This window comes from Castor canadensis, chromosome 14 (assembly GCF_047511655.1).
Source record: "Castor canadensis chromosome 14, mCasCan1.hap1v2, whole genome shotgun sequence".
Lineage (NCBI taxonomy): Eukaryota > Metazoa > Chordata > Mammalia > Rodentia > Castoridae > Castor > Castor canadensis.
The window spans coordinates 55,867,114-55,883,380 of record NC_133399.1 but is presented as its reverse complement, the minus strand read 5'-3'; the positions used below and the strand labels follow the sequence as shown (position 1 = coordinate 55,883,380).

Sequence of the window (16,267 nt, the reverse complement as noted above, 5' to 3'; positions counted from 1 at the left end):
ACTACATACATCTACGTACATCAGCCTAAAGGAAATTCTCTTATTAACCACGGGGGAGCTAAAAGGAAATTACTGCTCCACTAGGCAGGTACACATGCATGTGAAAGCCTTTCCATGCCAGAGCTAGCATGCTTGCATGTGGTGTGGGGTGATTTGGGGATATTTGCTCACTGTTAGGAAAAGCTGCCAGTTGTCTCAGGACTGGAGGTGCTTTATTAATCAGGGAACTACATGGAATGGGAGTTGCCACTGTAATTGCTTACAGAATTAAAAGCACTGTGGAACAATTCCTTAGGCAAGAAGCCTGCAACTTAATAGGAAACAGTTTGGTTCAGCAAAGAGTGACTCTTGGTCCAAGGGCAGCCAGCAAGCAATTTCTGTCCCTACGCAACTGGGACTCAGAGGCTCTGGGTTCTAATTCCAGCCACACAGTGACCTAGGGTCTCCTGGGAAGTCCCAGCCATGTCACATCTTAGATTCTTCACCTGTTTAAATAACACCAAATTGGGCCAGGGGAGAAAGAGCATCTGAAACCAGAAACGTGGAACAGGAACAGAAACTCGGGCAGGTTGGCAATCACATTCTTGTAGAGCAACTATTTGATTTTCTCTCTGATCTGAAACGCAGTCAGGCACTATACCCCAGGCAGCTACTCATAGGAGCAGATGGCAAATGGGGAGGGAGGGCAGGGTAGCCAGTGGTGCCTCCCAGGGTCGCTCCATCCCACCCACCCCCAGTCCAACTGGGACCAGAAAACACCACTGAAACAACTCAAGGGGGCTCGTGTGCAGTGGAGCGGGTGAGTGGTGCATGATGGCAGGGAGTCACAACTCACACTGTCATTGATTAATTGAGTGATTTTAGTGGGTGAATACATGGCAGGAAAAGCATGAAAATAAAATGAACACGTACGGGAATTACTATTAACATAAGTGATAACATCAAAACATCTGGTTAAAAAAACAACACAAATGAAATGGAATGTAAAAACATCTTCACAGTATTCAAAGCTTTTATAAAAGATTTAGACTCTAAAAGAGGATCCTCCAAGAAAAAAAAAAAAAAACTAAGGGAAGCAGGAATTTCATCCATGTCCTATAGAGCTGCTGGTGCAGGCCAGAGCAGCAGGGCCTTCTCCCAAGAAGCTGCCCACGGTGCCCTTCTAAAACAGATTGCAGAGCCACCCCATCTATGAAGTCACCACAGAACAACTAGTTATGTGGAGTCGGATGAGAAAAACAGATTCCAGATTTGGGAAGTGGGATTTCTGTAAGTTACAGATCCAAGCATGAGAACGGGAGCTCTAATTAGCCTGAGATTCTGTACTTGGAATCCCACCTCCCATTCTATTCTAAGACAACTTCTAATATTCTCCAGAGATTTAGCTGAGTTCTGCCAATGGCCTTACAGGGCTTGCTCCAGAATGACTATTTTAAAGCTGTACAAATCCAACCTCGGCTTGAGCAAAAATTGTCACATCACCTGAGGACATCTTTTGAAGCCAGTGACTAAGCCAATGACTCTGCATGTTGGTTTTGTTGAATCCTTTGTTGAGAAAAACAAAGGTTGGTGATCACGAAGCTCTGGGCCCAAAGTCAGCCTCCCTTTTTGTCCTGAACTTGCTGATGTGGTAGAGACAAAGCTGGTGTGTGTCAGAAGCCCTCACTAAAGTACACAGTAAAACTCAAGGTCAGGGACTCCGAAGCTGGGGGGAAACCCACAGCTTCAGTTCACATTTTCAGTTGATTGTGAACCTTTCTGAAAATGTGCATCCTACCTGAAAATCCCACTTAGAGAAGTCTGTTCTTCTCTGCTCCTCCTGGGGGAGCTGCTAATACCCCGGGTGAATCCCTCTCCTCAGGTTCTGGCCATGGAGAGTGCCAAAATGAGCACTGAACTCAACTTAATCAACCCAAACCAAGGCCCAGATTTCCACCTATGAAACCGCACTGACTTCAGTTGGACAACAGGAAAGTAGAATGTTTCTAATTACTAATATATACATACACACATTTTTTAAATCATCCAGAATTATAGGAAAATCATTTCAGGTCCTCAATACTTTTATAATTAAAGGTCAGAGGGAACTTTTTAAACAGGTGTTAAAACGATGGCGTTACTAATTGTGGGAGGTTAATTACATCAGAATAACTCTCAGGTGGGCAACTAGTTGGCATGCTAATTTTAAGATGAGTCTTTCGGCAGGTAACTGAATCTTCCGCTGATTCTGTGTCTGGTCCAGAGCCACCCTGATGCCTCACTGCTGCCTGAGGATGGGGTGTGAACATTTCACTCAGAGGAACAGCCACTAAGGTCCTTGAGATGTGATAGAGGATCAAGAATTGAGCTTTGGTGGGTGGAAGAAAATAGCATTCATTTTCTGAAAACTATTTTCTCTACATTGGACAAGAGGTGTAAAACTAAGAGAACAGGTTTATTTACATGACTTATTAAGTATGACAGCTCTGAGGAATATCTTCTGGCACCTGGGAGAAACCGCAGCAGAGTTTGCCTTTGAAACTCTCCTTGGATGGGGACTCTGTGTCAACTGCCCCTCTGCAGAAAAGGTGGGGGGAACTAAAAGTAAAAAGTGGAGGGGTCAGGCAAGCAGGCTGTTTCTGAGTCAAGTGTAAATCAGCTCCTTCATGGGAGGCAAAGCGCAGGAGCTCTGTGGGTGCAGTCAGCCCCGTGGACTGGGGCAGCCTAGCTCCCCCTCCCCTGGAAGGAGAGCTCTGTGCTCCGCTGCCCAGTGAACCTGCCTCCTGCTGCACATGCCCAGTGACAGCTGCTCTGTAGAAAGGGGCCTTTAGAAAGTGGTCAAGAGACATTGGTCTCTCACCTTTCAGATGCTCAGTGTAGACTTTTCCCAAACCTTGAAAAGTAAGGAGGATTTTTGTTTGTTGTTTGTGTTGATGTTCCTTTAAAAAGGTGAACTATCATATGGAATAAGAATATAAGGCTCTTCACTTAATTTCACAATTCACCCTGACTAGTTAGTTCTATTGGACTGTTGTCAAATTTTTTTCTGTTTCTTTTATGTTTTGAAAACGACTAACTAGTACCTTCTTAGCCTGAAAATCCTCACGTCTCTCATACCCACTGTTCCTCTTGCTTACACAAAAGCAAGAACGCACCGCATTCTGCGTGGTCAAGCAGCTGCACACTTGCTGACCACTCCACTCAGGTCGAACAATCTGGTGTCAAGGTGTAGGCAGAGCAGGCAGTGGTCTTGCTCTCTCGTCACTTGTTTTCACTATTATATTCTGTGCTTGTGCTTTTTGTCCCTGCCCCATCACTTACAGAATTGATCTGAGATGCTGTTTCTATCTAAAGCAGCCAGAGGAATTTCTCTGGAGCTAAGAGCAACGTGACTGACCATAGTTATAATTTTGTAGTTTCAAAGGTGCAGATTAGCTGAAGGACCCATAAGCCATTTGTAATGACATTCAGAAATGTATGGCTTAGACTTTCCTGCCTCTCTCACTTTTTGCCCAATTCCTTTTTGTTTTTCCAGACTGGCAGAATTGTTTTCAATGCCTGCATCTCTGGGTGAAATGGTTTGTGCCTCTTTTGCACAGTGATAGCTGTGCCCTGCTGCAGATCTTCAAAGCCTTCCTAATCTAAATGGCCCTGGATGTAACTGAATGTGACTATGCTGGGGTCTAGAGTGTGGCTGTGAAGGGGAGGGAGTGGGGATGGTGCGAGAATAAAGCCAACCATGTTACAAGGTCTGCTAGGGACAAGGAGCAGTGCATGTGAACCCTGGATCCAGGGTTTCCGCTCTTCCCCACCCTTCACCCCAACCCACAGCTCCCTCCCCAGCCTGTTCACGGGGATCACTTAAAGACTGACTGGAAAGTGGGGCACTCGTGATTTTTCATTTTCTTCATAAAGTTTTTGAATTCCTTGTTTTTCTTGTCCCACTTGTGAATCGCCGTCAGCAAGTACTGGCTCTTCACCTTGCGGCCCATGATGAGGAAGTGGTGGCTGAGGTTGTCCAGCTGGTGGCAGGGGCAGTCGGCCCCATTCTTCAGGAACAGCACGAGCTTCTTTAGTTCTTTCTTCTTGATGGGCCCCAGCTTCAGGGGCTTCTTCTTCTTGGGGATAATCTTTTTGTCACCATTTTCTTTCTTCACTTCTTTTATTTTCATCCTCAGTGCTAAGGACAATGGGAGCAGAAAAGGAGAGAAGGGAGAGGAAAAGAAAGCATTTAGAAACAGAGTTTTTCACCTGAAACAATGATCCAGGATTATGCTGGCAGTGGAGGGGGGTATCAAAGCAAGCAAAAGAAAGAGGCAAGTCTCAGTTACTCATTGTGCTGCTGACACGGTCCCCCCAGCTTTGTGGTGTCTAAAGGCATCTCAGGAATTGGCACAGGGTGCCATGAGGTTCTCAAATAAATTTTTAAAAACAAATCATATTTCTCTTTTACAGAATTCAGTGACTTAGATATCATACAATATCTTAAGAGAAAGGGCTCATACAATCCAACTTAGTCCACATAATCTAATGCTATAGATCCCAGCATTCAAAGAAAAAAATTTATCCTGTTGTGCTTTTTTTTTTTAAGAGAAAGTTCGTGGTTTAGGTTTTTAACATACAAAATTCCTTGAAAGTTGCGTCCTGTAAACAAGGCAGAATCTATGTGCATACTCAGCAAGGGAAGTGTAGAGAGCACTTCAAACTGCCATGCTTGGGTGCATTAAACATCAACATCCAGCCTCAGCATGGGTGAAACCGCAGTTCTTATGACTGTGTCTCCCGGGAAGCTAGACAGCAGGCCTGGTAATGTTCCATTACCAGGAATCAACCAGGCACCAACATTCTACCAACTGAGAAGCCCCACACAGAACGACTTCCAGACAGCTCAGAGCAGGTTCTGGGGAAGTTCTAGTGGATACGTCCAGGTGATGATCTCTCTTCCTATCTAATACGGTCCAGGGCTGCTGCTGTTCTCAGTACAATCACCAGGTGAAAGGGAAAACCAAGCTCCTCTTTTCTTTGTCTCTGCAGATTCTGTGTTAACTTTTTTTGTGGTGCTGGGTTTGATTCAAGGCCTCACCAGTGCTCTACCACTGAGCCCCTGCCTCAGCCCTTAATGTTATTTTGAACCCATGGACCAGTCCTAGTGATGGCCACACCAGGGTCCATTGATAAAGACACTCAATAAACTGCAAATGCACCGAACATGTGGTGTTGCTCCTACAGTTGACCTAGGACTGGCCAAGACCAGAAATTTAGGGATTGTATATCATCTTCCAGATGCTAGTCACCAGATAATTTGTACATCCTCTGAATTCTGAATTAAAAATGGCCACACTCCTCTTTTTAATAACTCAACCCTTCCATCCACATTCCATGGGGGAAAGCTTTAAATTTCAACTACATGACAAAAACTACCAATCAGGAGAACGTGGTATGCCATGAAGAATGCTAAGGATTTTGCATGCATATCTGCAACTAATCCTAATAACTCCATGAGGAAGCCCATTGAACAGATGAGAAAACTGAGTTTTAAGGAGTTAAGTAGACTTGCCCAAAGTCATTAATCCTAAACTTAAATGCATGTATGTTGGTCATTTTTTCACCACTATAACAAATACCCTCGATAAATCAACTGATAAAAAGAAAAGGTTTATTTTGGCTCAGTGTGGAAGGTTTTAGCCCTTCAGATGATTAGAAAACAACCCCCTTAGCTAACCCACAGGAAAGAGCAGGGAAAAAAGTCCTAAGAACAAATCTTTAATGAATGTGTCAAAGTCAGTAAATCAAATACTTTCCCACTGTTTTCTTTTTCTGATAAAAGTACTTCTAAACCTTGAAGCCTACGTAACTCAGGCCTGAGAAAGGCCTCACCCCAAGAGTGGCAGAAAGGTTAGAACTGGGCACTAATGAGCAGTCAACCAGCTGAGGATTAACATTGACCTCCAGGCTGCTCAAGCTTCCCAGCACACATGCGAGTGAATTGAGCACAGCTTCCCACTGAGTTCCTTTTTTCCAAACTCCCCACCCTGAGGCAGCCATTGCCCAGTACTTCTGATCATGCTGGACTCCCACTCCATGGGAGAGAGCAAGTGGGAGTCAGCAGTTGGGCATGCAGGGCATAGAAAGCAGCAGAGACCATCCCTGGAAGGCCTCACCCCAGACTGGCCCAAACAGGCCCACACCTAACTTGGCTTCCACTGTTTGCTTACAAACCTTGAACCTGATGGTTCACTGGAGAAAAGACTTCTTCACCTGCTCCAGGGTGCAGCTCACTGAATGAGAAAAGTTCTCATGGGGGTGAGTGAGGGGCCACCAAGAAGAGACTCACTGCTCATGCCAAAGCAAAGTCAAGTCACATCTCTACCTCCCCTCTGCAAAAGTGAGCAGATGGGAATGGGAAAAACCTCTGGCTATAGTTTGGATCTCAAGTACCCCTCTTTGGCCCATGTGTTAAAGGCTTGGTCTCCAGAGTGGCACTATTGGGAGACAGTAGAGCTTTCAGGAGATAGGGTCCAGTGGGAGGCTTTTTAGGCCATGGGGTGAAATTTTGCTCCATCACGTTCCACCATGATGTGCTGCCTCACCCAAAGCAATGGGGTCAACTGATCATGCACTAGGATTTCCAAAACTGTGAGCCAGAGCTGACTAACACACCATTTTATCAAAGAAAGGCTGCAAAGAATACTTACTACATGGCAGCAAGAGAGTAAGTACAATTCTTCTCCTTTCACAAGACCCTCCAAAAAGTGGCCCCAGGTTGTGAGATAAGTCACAAGCTACTTCCCAAAGTCTAAAGCTTGGAACCAAGCATTACCAAGAAACGATCAAGTACATCACCAGGAGAGACTAATGCATGCATCAGCTGACCATGTGACCAGCTTATTTTCTGCAGAGAAGTAAGCCATCATTTACCAAGCACCCACCCACCATGTGTGGGGCTCTGGAGATGAGCATGGGATAGGTGGTCCACTATGACTCCTCCTTTACTCCTCACAGCAGCCATGCTAAGTAGGTATCATTATTACTTTCTTAAAATCAGGAGAAGAACCCAGACAGGCACAAGGCCATCTGTAAAAGGCACAAATGAGGACTAGAACCCACGCTAACCCCACAGACCATGCTTTCTCCCACATCCATGATGCAGTTTCAAATGATACTGCTTCAGTGGAAACTATTTCACTCTTTTGATTGTGTTGCTTTTAATCACAACTCAAATCAAAAATTAATGTTCCTTTGCCATGACCGTGTAAAGGAATTTAGTTTACATAGGTGGGGGGATGGCAAGGGGAGAGGGGAAGTCAAATGATGAAAATGTGTTATGCATTAGACTCTTTACTTCTTGCCATTTGGCTCACTTTCTTGTTGGAGGTGGGGAGAATAGGGAAGAAGGCACATATGGCCAGAAATTGCTAACATCTTTCCATCTTTCAAGGGTTTACTTTAGAGGTGCAGATTACCAACAATGTTTGGATAGGCAATTACCTGTCCAAGGTTGATTTCCCTGTGCCTTGTGGACATTTGTGGACATATGTGCACCCCCCACCATGCCATATCCACAGATGCTGAGGTAGGTTTGGGTGGTGGTCCAACCATTACTTCCCCAACTTCATCATCGGACATGCCTGGACCCCAAGGATTTCACCCATGGCCGAGTTCATAATGCAAATGGAGGTGGATGCCAAGAAGGAAAAGACACTGGGACACAGCTGGATGGAGTACTGGGTGCTAGATTCGGTATGACTTCAAATTCTGGTTGGGATACCTGGAGCCTCAGTTTTCCACTTGTAAGGTAAAAGGCACACACCACCTGCTGGCACGGCAGAATTGTCATCCACAAGACTGATGCTGGGCAACAATGGGAAGCCAGCTCAGTTCAACTCCAGCACTGTTCTCTACCTGGGTTGTCCCTCCCTCCCTTACCTCCTCCTGCTCACTCTGACAGATAACGCTATGTCTAAACTACATCTTGGGCCTTCAATCTCAGCCACCTATAACAGCTGGACACAGAACAAAACAAAAAACTCATTCCTTTCTTTATTAGTAACAATTTAACATCCCCCAAAAGAAGAGTGTTACCCTCATCTATGCATTACTACCAGTAAGAATTCAGAGTCAGAAACTTTGAAAACCCAAAAACTTGAGGCTGCAGTTAGGAATTGTTGGGGTCTTTTTCAGTAATCTTAGAATAAATAATCCTTTACAGCTGAGCAGACAATTAAAGTTTCATTCCACTTTCAGTCACTCAAACCATACTATTTTGCTCACAAATGATACTTCCTTGACATCCTCCCCACAAACCTGGGCCACATTTCTGAGACTGATATGAGAACAGAAAGTCATTACACTAATTCCAAACCCACACTTTCTTCAAAACCCTCCTGACTTCTCAGCTTCTACTAATAGTGCCCTGTTCCTCATGACCTTGATTCAGTGCTTGTCTATAAGGCAACCATGGGCCAATGGCCAACCTTTATCCAAGCAATAATCTGAATTGCTATGGGAATGTAAAAGGATCTGATGGGGAAGGTAGGAACAGAGCTGAGTTAGGAACCAGATCTGTAACCCATTTGATTAACGATAATGGTTACAATGAAGGATAAAGTAGAGGAAAGAAGAGAAAGGGGGACCACAGAAAGCACTTTTGCTGGACAGAAAGGAAGACGTTATTGTAAAAATCATCAGAGGCAAAGACAGAACCCAGGCAGCCCAATGTCATGAGAACCACATGAGGAAGGACAGCAAATGGAGGAGATATCCCTCAACCCCAAATGCCAACGAGTTTAGAATGTGCCTGAAACTGGATCTCTTGGTGAGTAGAGGAGTCCCTGATGGCCTGCGGAAGTGAGAGTGAATTCCAAAGAGCTAAGAACCAGTGGGAGGTGGAAATAGAAGTATGCCCTGCAGATACTACCAAACTCCTATGTGGGGAGTGAAATAGGAGAAGCCTATGAGGACATAAGCACAGTTGTACTCAATATCTGCATGATGAGCTCAGCACAGCCCCAGCCGCAGAAGAGAGAAAGAAGGCAAGATGCAGCTCAGCTGCTTTTCCTAAGTTGTTTAGAAACAGGAACATAGTTCCTCTTGTTACAATCTCACACCCCTCCCCAAGAACCGTTGCTCCACCTCCTTGTTTACCACTGGATATAAAAGACTTGCTGAAAGAGGACACGAGGTTTTTGGATGAAGGAAGGTTTTTGGATGTGGGAGGCTTTTTGCTGAAGGAGTTTTTGGCTGAAGGGAAATTGCTGGAGGGAGGATTGCTGAAGGGGGAAATGAATGGCTAAAGGGGAATTGCTGAAGGGAGGACTGCTGAAGGGAAAAGAATTGCTAAAGGGAAATTGCTAAAGAGGAGTTGATAGAGTTAATTGGCAGCTTGCAAGGACAGTGCAAGTCTGCACCAAGAACTTTATACATAGGCTTTAGAAAAGCTAAGCTAAAGAAAAGCTAAAGAGAACATGGGACAGTGCGAGTCTGGGGGCAAAGACTTGAAGAGAGATTATGCTAAAGAAAACATGGGACAGTGTGAGTCTAAGGAAAGAGACTTTAAAGAACAGAAAAGAAGACTTTAGAAGTGAGGTTTTAAAGAATTGTAAAGGAGTAAAGCCTTAAAGAATAAAGACAGAGAAAAGAAGCAGAGTAAATGAAGAGAATAATAGAGAACAGAAGCAATGAGGCTGTTGTGTGTCTCCACCCAAGTGTCCAACACACCTGGCTCCAACTTTCTGTCTGTCTGTCTATCCTGTGTCCTTTCTGCATCTCTCATCACTCCCCAGTTAGGTTCAGTAATAACAAGAAGAAAGAGAAAGTTCGCTCCACTCCTGGAACATCTGTGAAGAGTGACCACTGGCCACTTCCAGCCAAACACATTGAGCACGTATAATTGTTTCCACTCCTTTCTGAAGTCAATTTAAAATTATAGTTTAAAAAAGTTATAAACACATCCAAGAAAATGGTAAAGGACACAAGAACAGATCCTGTATACTAGAAAGCAAATGGAAGGGGGAATCCAACTTGACAGAGAGAGGACAAACTGCAGCCTAGTTGGTTACAGGCAGAGATGCAAACTATGCACAGTGCTGACCCAGAGATGCTTTGGGACCACAGGATACTGCTGCCCGCCATCGCACAAGTTGTGTTAAGTGTGGGAATGTTTGTAAAGTCTACACAGGGATGCTCAGAACCTCTTCCTTGGGCCATAAATCTACTCCAGCAGTGGCCAATAGAGTTATTCTATATAAAAGGCTTGAACCAGACACATAGGAGGGAAGTGGTGAGGTGCTGTATGGCCACCAAGGGTTAAGTGAAGGAATATCTGCATGGTAAAGAAGGGACCCTCAGGTTTTAGACCGTGCATCTATGTCTCCCATCCAGAGGCTGAATGGTTTCTCTCTAAAAAACCAATAGCTCAAAAAAAAAGCTCAATGGGTCTTCCCCCACACACACACCCTGCCCCGCAAACAAGACTCTAAAATGAACCACATAAGCACAGAGAGCTTCCAATTCCATGTCTTAAACCCAAATGTAGAGCCAAAGAGCGACAGGCATTTAAGGAAATCCTATAAATGTGAATGACACCAATATATACAAAGCAAAACTGAAAAAAAATGATTCAAAGATAACACAGACAGTGAAGGAAGAATAAGAAAACTTTTTAAAATGATATTAGGTAAGGTCTTATATTCATAAAACAATAACAGGAAAAGTTCAAAAACATGAAAGAGTACTTAGGTATTTAACATATGGGAAAAAAAATTTTATACAAGTGTTTTCAAATAGCATTCCTGAGATGCTTCAGAGAGGAGAAATAGCAAAAAGAGTGTTGATCCAAGAGTTTCTAGATCTGAATAAAAGGAGAAACAGAAAGCAGAATGAACAAAACAAACTGGAGACAATATCACACAAATTGTAAAAGTTTTACAGAAATGAAGAACACAAATTCTCGGTACCCAGCTCAAGGAATCAAGACATTTACAAACACTAGGGATAAAAAGAGCCTTTGGAAAATTCTAGAGAGTATACATCTAAGACAAAGGATTGGGCATCAGAATACTTTATTAGATTACAATCATGAATGAATGCCTTCCCAAATGGGGCTTGGTAGGGTGGTGTATGCCTATAACCCCAGCTACTAGGAAGGCAGAGACTGGGAGAATCATGGTTCAAGGCCAGCTTAGGGGAAAATTTAGCAAGACCCCCATCTCAATCAACAAGCCAAATGAGGTGGCACCAGTCTGTGACCCCAGCTTCTCGAAAGGTATAGGGAGAAGGATTACGTTCCAGAGGCATGGATCAAGTGGTACCGTGCCTGCCTAGCAAGCACGAGGTCCTGAGTTCAAACCCCAGTAATGAAAAATAAGTTAATTAATAAGTAAGTGCCCAGTAGTGTGAAAAAAAAGAAATCCACTAGGTTAGAATGGGGATTGTTTACTCTGAACTAGAAGAGACGTTAACCCTAACGCACTGACACCGCAGTCCCTTGCAGAGGTCACAAGGCAAGAGGGCTTCACAGCTACAGCCCCACCCTGTTTCCCTGCCCAGAGCTATTTGCTTTATTCCTTAGTCACTGCAGGAGCAAGGGGGATGCATGTGCCCCCAGCAAGCCTGGGGACCACTGGGCCAGCACTTGGATACATTCTATCACATAGGTTCCAATGAAAAACCAAGCAAGGGCAGACACCAGCGTGCTCACCCTGATTCCTGAGACATTTGTTTTTTTCCAACTTACTTTCTCTTTCTGACTGGTCCAAAGTTCCCAAACAGAAGAGGTGGGGACTGGTAACTTCTTTACAAAGTAACCTTTTACTAGCCAGAGTGAACTCCCCTCCCTGGAGGAAGGGCCCACAGCTGGACACCCCAGTGCATCTGCCCTGCCACAGGGAGCCTCCAGGTGAAAAGTTGTTTCAATGACAAAGCTTCACTCAGCCAGGAAGGTGAGGGGCCTGATTTTCTGCTTCCTTGCCTCAGTTCGTAAATCTCTTGGGTGGGCATCCCTGAGGCCCCGGACAGAAAGCGCCATCTCCAAATCCAGCTGTGCAAATGATATTTGGTAAGGCCTGGGCGGGGCCCTTGGCTCTGAGAGAGGGCAGCCTGCTTCCAGCACAGCAGAGGGCCTGGGCACCACAGCGCCGGCTTTGAGGCATGAGGGTCCAAATGAGTCCTGCTGACAAAGGCCTCAGATGGCAGCTTAACAGAGCCCTCTGTTCCCAGCAGGAGCTGGTGTTTGGCATCACTGATTCCTTTAGCAAAGAAAGGAGCTGGCCCTTTGTCACAGCCACTCAGACTCTCTCCCCTGACCACAAACCACATGCTGCATATTTACATGCATTACGGACTGCGGTATGTACGTTACCAAAAAAAAATCAGCAAAGACGGAGGCAGCTTTTCTCCTTCCTATCTACGAAAAAGAGCAGATATAGAAAAAGCTCTTGAGTGACTTATTTGGGGCAAATTGTTTAATTTAAGTTGTCCTGTTTTCTGGATCCCAGACACCTTTAGGGAGGTGGTCAGGCAGAAGAACAGTTAGCTTTACCTCCCCTCTCGTACCCCTCCCCTCTTTCCCTCCTCCCCCAACAGCATCAATGTCAGCCCTCCAGAACCCCACTGCCTAATTGTTTGGTTTCATGAAGTGTGTTAAATCCCCACTGATTTAAGCTAATGGTGCAAAATGAAACCCCCTGGTGTGGCTTTATTCCAGAAGGCATGTGCAGTGCTGGACATGGCAGCAAGGGCTTGGGCCTCAGAATACATCCAGGGAAGAGTTTGGGTCCTACCCCTTCCATAGTGCACCTTACCCACCTTCACCAGCCAGCACCCTCCCGAGGCAGACGAGGAGAGGATCATCACTTAAATGAAGTCAATCATTATGATTGATTGAATCTTGGCTCCAAGTCCAGGCAGCCCTGCCAAGGCAAACAGCTGTTCCTACCACAGAGTCCTTGGTTTTCCATCCCTCTCCATTCCACCTCCTGATGTTCCCCCAAATGGCAACTTGGAACATGTCATGGTCTCTTGGAAAGAAAAAGATGAGGTAGGGGGGTGGGCTTCAGAACCAGTGAATGGGAAATGCCATGAGCTGTCCCCAGCTCTGAGAGATGATTAAGATAGCAGGTCTCAGACTCAGCAGCATCGATAGCCTGGAGGACATGTTAAAATGCAGATTGTTGCTAGGCATGGTGGTCCCAGTGCTTGGCAGGCTAAGGCGGGAAGATCAAGAGTCCAAAGCCAGCCTGGGGCTACTTAGTGAGACTGTCTCAAAAAACAAAAAAAATGCACATTGTAACACTGTAGAACTCTCCCCAGAGTTCTGATGCAGTAGCAATGGGATGAAGCCCAAGAACATTCATTTCTGTCAAGCTCTCAAGAGATGCTGATGCTACTCGGCTGGGAACTACTGGTTTAAAAGGACTGGGGGGGGGGGGCATGGATTTGTCACCTTGGCTACTCACAGTGTGCATTTTAAGGACTCTTTCTTCTGTTTAAATATCCTGGAGGCCCACCAGCAGCCCCCTCACCAAACTCACTAAAGCTCTAGCCTAAGTTGGCAAGATCAGCATGGGCCTGTCTAACCCCCCAAACCGCCCCCCACACACCCCAACCCTGGGCAACCTGTTCTAGCACCAATTACAGAATTACTGATATCCTGGGGCACCTGCTCCATGGCTGTGACACTTGCAAAGTTAGAAACAAAGGCTTTGATAGGAAGAGGTGGCACATTTCAGGACTCCAAGTCCAAAGTCAGCAGACCCTGGCTGACTGACCCCACCACAAGCTTTCTGTATAAACTTGACTCCTCTAGGCCTCAGCTTAGCCAACCTCATGAGCAAAGGTGCTAGACAAGTTCATTTCCATTTCCTTTCCATTCTAGCCCTAACAATCTAAATCGAAATCTTCACATTTCCTTCCTATGCCTTTGAAATCCAATACTGAAGCCCAGGCTGCCAAAGAGAAGCTATCTCAGATGGCAAAAGTGCTTTCTCCTGCTCATAGCACTGATGGCCTTTGCCTGCATTTACCCTAGCCCAGTCCTATGAGGACAGATTATGACCTAAGAGTACCATCTCAGTCATGAAAGTTGTCTAAATTCAAGGACAACCCCACAGAAGGAATGGGCACACTCCAAGAATGGGAACCAGTAGGCCCTCGTGCTGTCTCATTTAACAGAGGGCTCAAAGAGACCTAGAGCAGGTGCTGGCCCGCTGGCTGAGCACCCCAAGAAGGGGCTATGAATCCAGGCCCTCTGAGCAATGGTGGCCACAGGCACACCTCAGCTCTCTTCCCTTCGTTAGTTTCTTAGTCTGATCCATTTAGAGGCAGACAGTGCACCCCAGGAAAATCCTTCAAACCAAGTTACAGTTCACATTCTCTGGGAAGCCTCCAGCCACGTCCAGACTTGACCTTCATGGCCCTCCCTGTCTGAACCTTGAGTCAGCATAGCTTTGCACTGTAATTACCCACGAATATGCCTCATCTGTTCTCCTCCTAATCTTATTCATTGTCTGGTCAACTAGTGCAATGCCTTGCTCACCAGGGAGCTCAGTTAAGCATTTATTGAACACACAAATGAATTTAAAAAAAAAAAGAAGCACAAACAACACAGTGATTGCTCAGAAGTTCACAGCCTCGTTCATGGGACTTGAAATCTTGCACAAACGTGTACTTTAGCGCTAATAAAAAACAACCACGGCTAAAAGTTCCTGAGCACTTGCCTAGGCCAGGCACTGTTCTGTGCACTTATAAATCCCCAGATCTTCTAACAACCTTAGGAGGAAGATACTCAAAATGGAACCAGTTCCTAGATAGGAAACTTCTGCTGAAAGGTTCAAGTCATTTGCCCACATTCCAGCTAGTCAATGGTGGCGCTGGAATTGATCCTAGGAAGTTCACAAAATATAAACTATATTGGAGGCACCAGGAGCTACATAGACAGAACAAAGTCCCCTGTCCTGGGATGTCCTCCTTCCACCATGGCAAGTGGCTTTGGGCCGATGTGTCTCACTCAGGTCTCACTGGCCCCTTTTCCCTTCCCAGGGCATTGTTCCTCCCCAGGGACTCTGGCTCAGCCTCCCTCTGGCTCCTCATAGACTTGTGCTGAGTACACTAAGAAAGCAGCTGATGTTCTCAAACCCTCATCCTAACCAACGTCCCTCTCCAGCCCCCAGCCCGCCCGCCGCACCGTCACAGTGTCACAAGCACAGGCATTTCTCTGACCGCTACCTATTTATCCAACTTTCTACACTCAAATTTTCTTTCTTTCTTCACATGTAGACCTTTTAGGTTTTCTGCTAACAGGGAGGCCTGGAAGACACAGTCACCTTAGCAGCCTGACCTGACCCTAGACAAGCACTGAGATCCAGTCTGAGCCTGAGCCCAGGACACACACCTTCCCCACCCATCAGATCAGCAGTGTCTGGCTTCACTACAAAGTCAGAAGTCAGGCAGGGGAGTTGGGGCGGGGGGGACACAACACTTCTGGGTCTCCTATCAGCCATCCGGCAAAGGCCCACTGGAAACACACACCTACCTGTGTGGATGGCAGTGCGCACACAATATGGAGAAATGTGCTGTTCTCTGAAGGTAAAATTGGTCTTGGCCTGCGATACCTATGGTCAAAGCCAACAACCTAAGAAGTGAATCTCGGTTGGTGCCACTCTTATCTAAGTAAGGCTGACCTTCTCTTCATTTTCCAGGGTCTATCTTTATTTTCCAGAATTCTGGGGAGGGTGCAATTCTTAGGTTTGAACTCAAAGCCTGTGCTTGCCAGGCAGGTGCTCTCCCACTTGAACCGTGGCCCCAGCCCTTCTCGCTTTAGATACAGGGTTTCATATTTACGCATGGACTGCCAGGACTACAGTCTTCCCATTTATGCCTCCTGCATAGCTGAGGCACGCACTGATTTTTTTATTGAGATGGGGTCTCGTGAACACTTTTTGGCTGAAGCTGGCCTCAAACCATGATGCTCCTAATCTCTGCCTCTTGGATAGCTAGGATTACAGGCTACCACGCCCAGCTTTTTTTGTTTGTTTGTGGAGTTTGAATTCAGGGCTTCACACTTGCTGGTTATTTTTCAGATAAGGGCTCAGGTTTTTGCCTGGGGCCAACCCCTAATGGAGATCTAGCATTACAGATATGAACACCATCCCCAGCTTCTTATTGAGATGCGGGGGGAAGGGGGAGCATCTGACTGTTTGCCTAGACTGGCTTTAAAACAATCCTTCCAATCTAACCTGCCATATAGCTGCCAACAGGTTTTCTTTTTAAAGGATTATAGTACCCTTCCTAT

General features: G+C 45.7%; 1 protein-coding gene across 4 annotated transcripts in view; it reads right to left on the bottom strand.

Moving 5' to 3' along the window:
- Sfrp1 (secreted frizzled related protein 1) overlaps positions 1-16,267 on the bottom strand; it is a 136,675-nt gene that overhangs the window by 93,769 nt on the left and 26,639 nt on the right. The window contains exon 3 of one of the 4 annotated variants that reach the window (XM_074054610.1): positions 843-4,159. The exons of the other annotated variants lie outside the window; for them this stretch is intronic. Coding sequence (XP_073910711.1) covers positions 3,837-4,159 — 323 coding nt within the window. The 3' untranslated portion in view covers positions 843-3,836. Of the gene's footprint in view, positions 1-842; positions 4,160-16,267 lie in introns of those variants that run through there. 4 annotated transcript variants of the gene reach the window in all.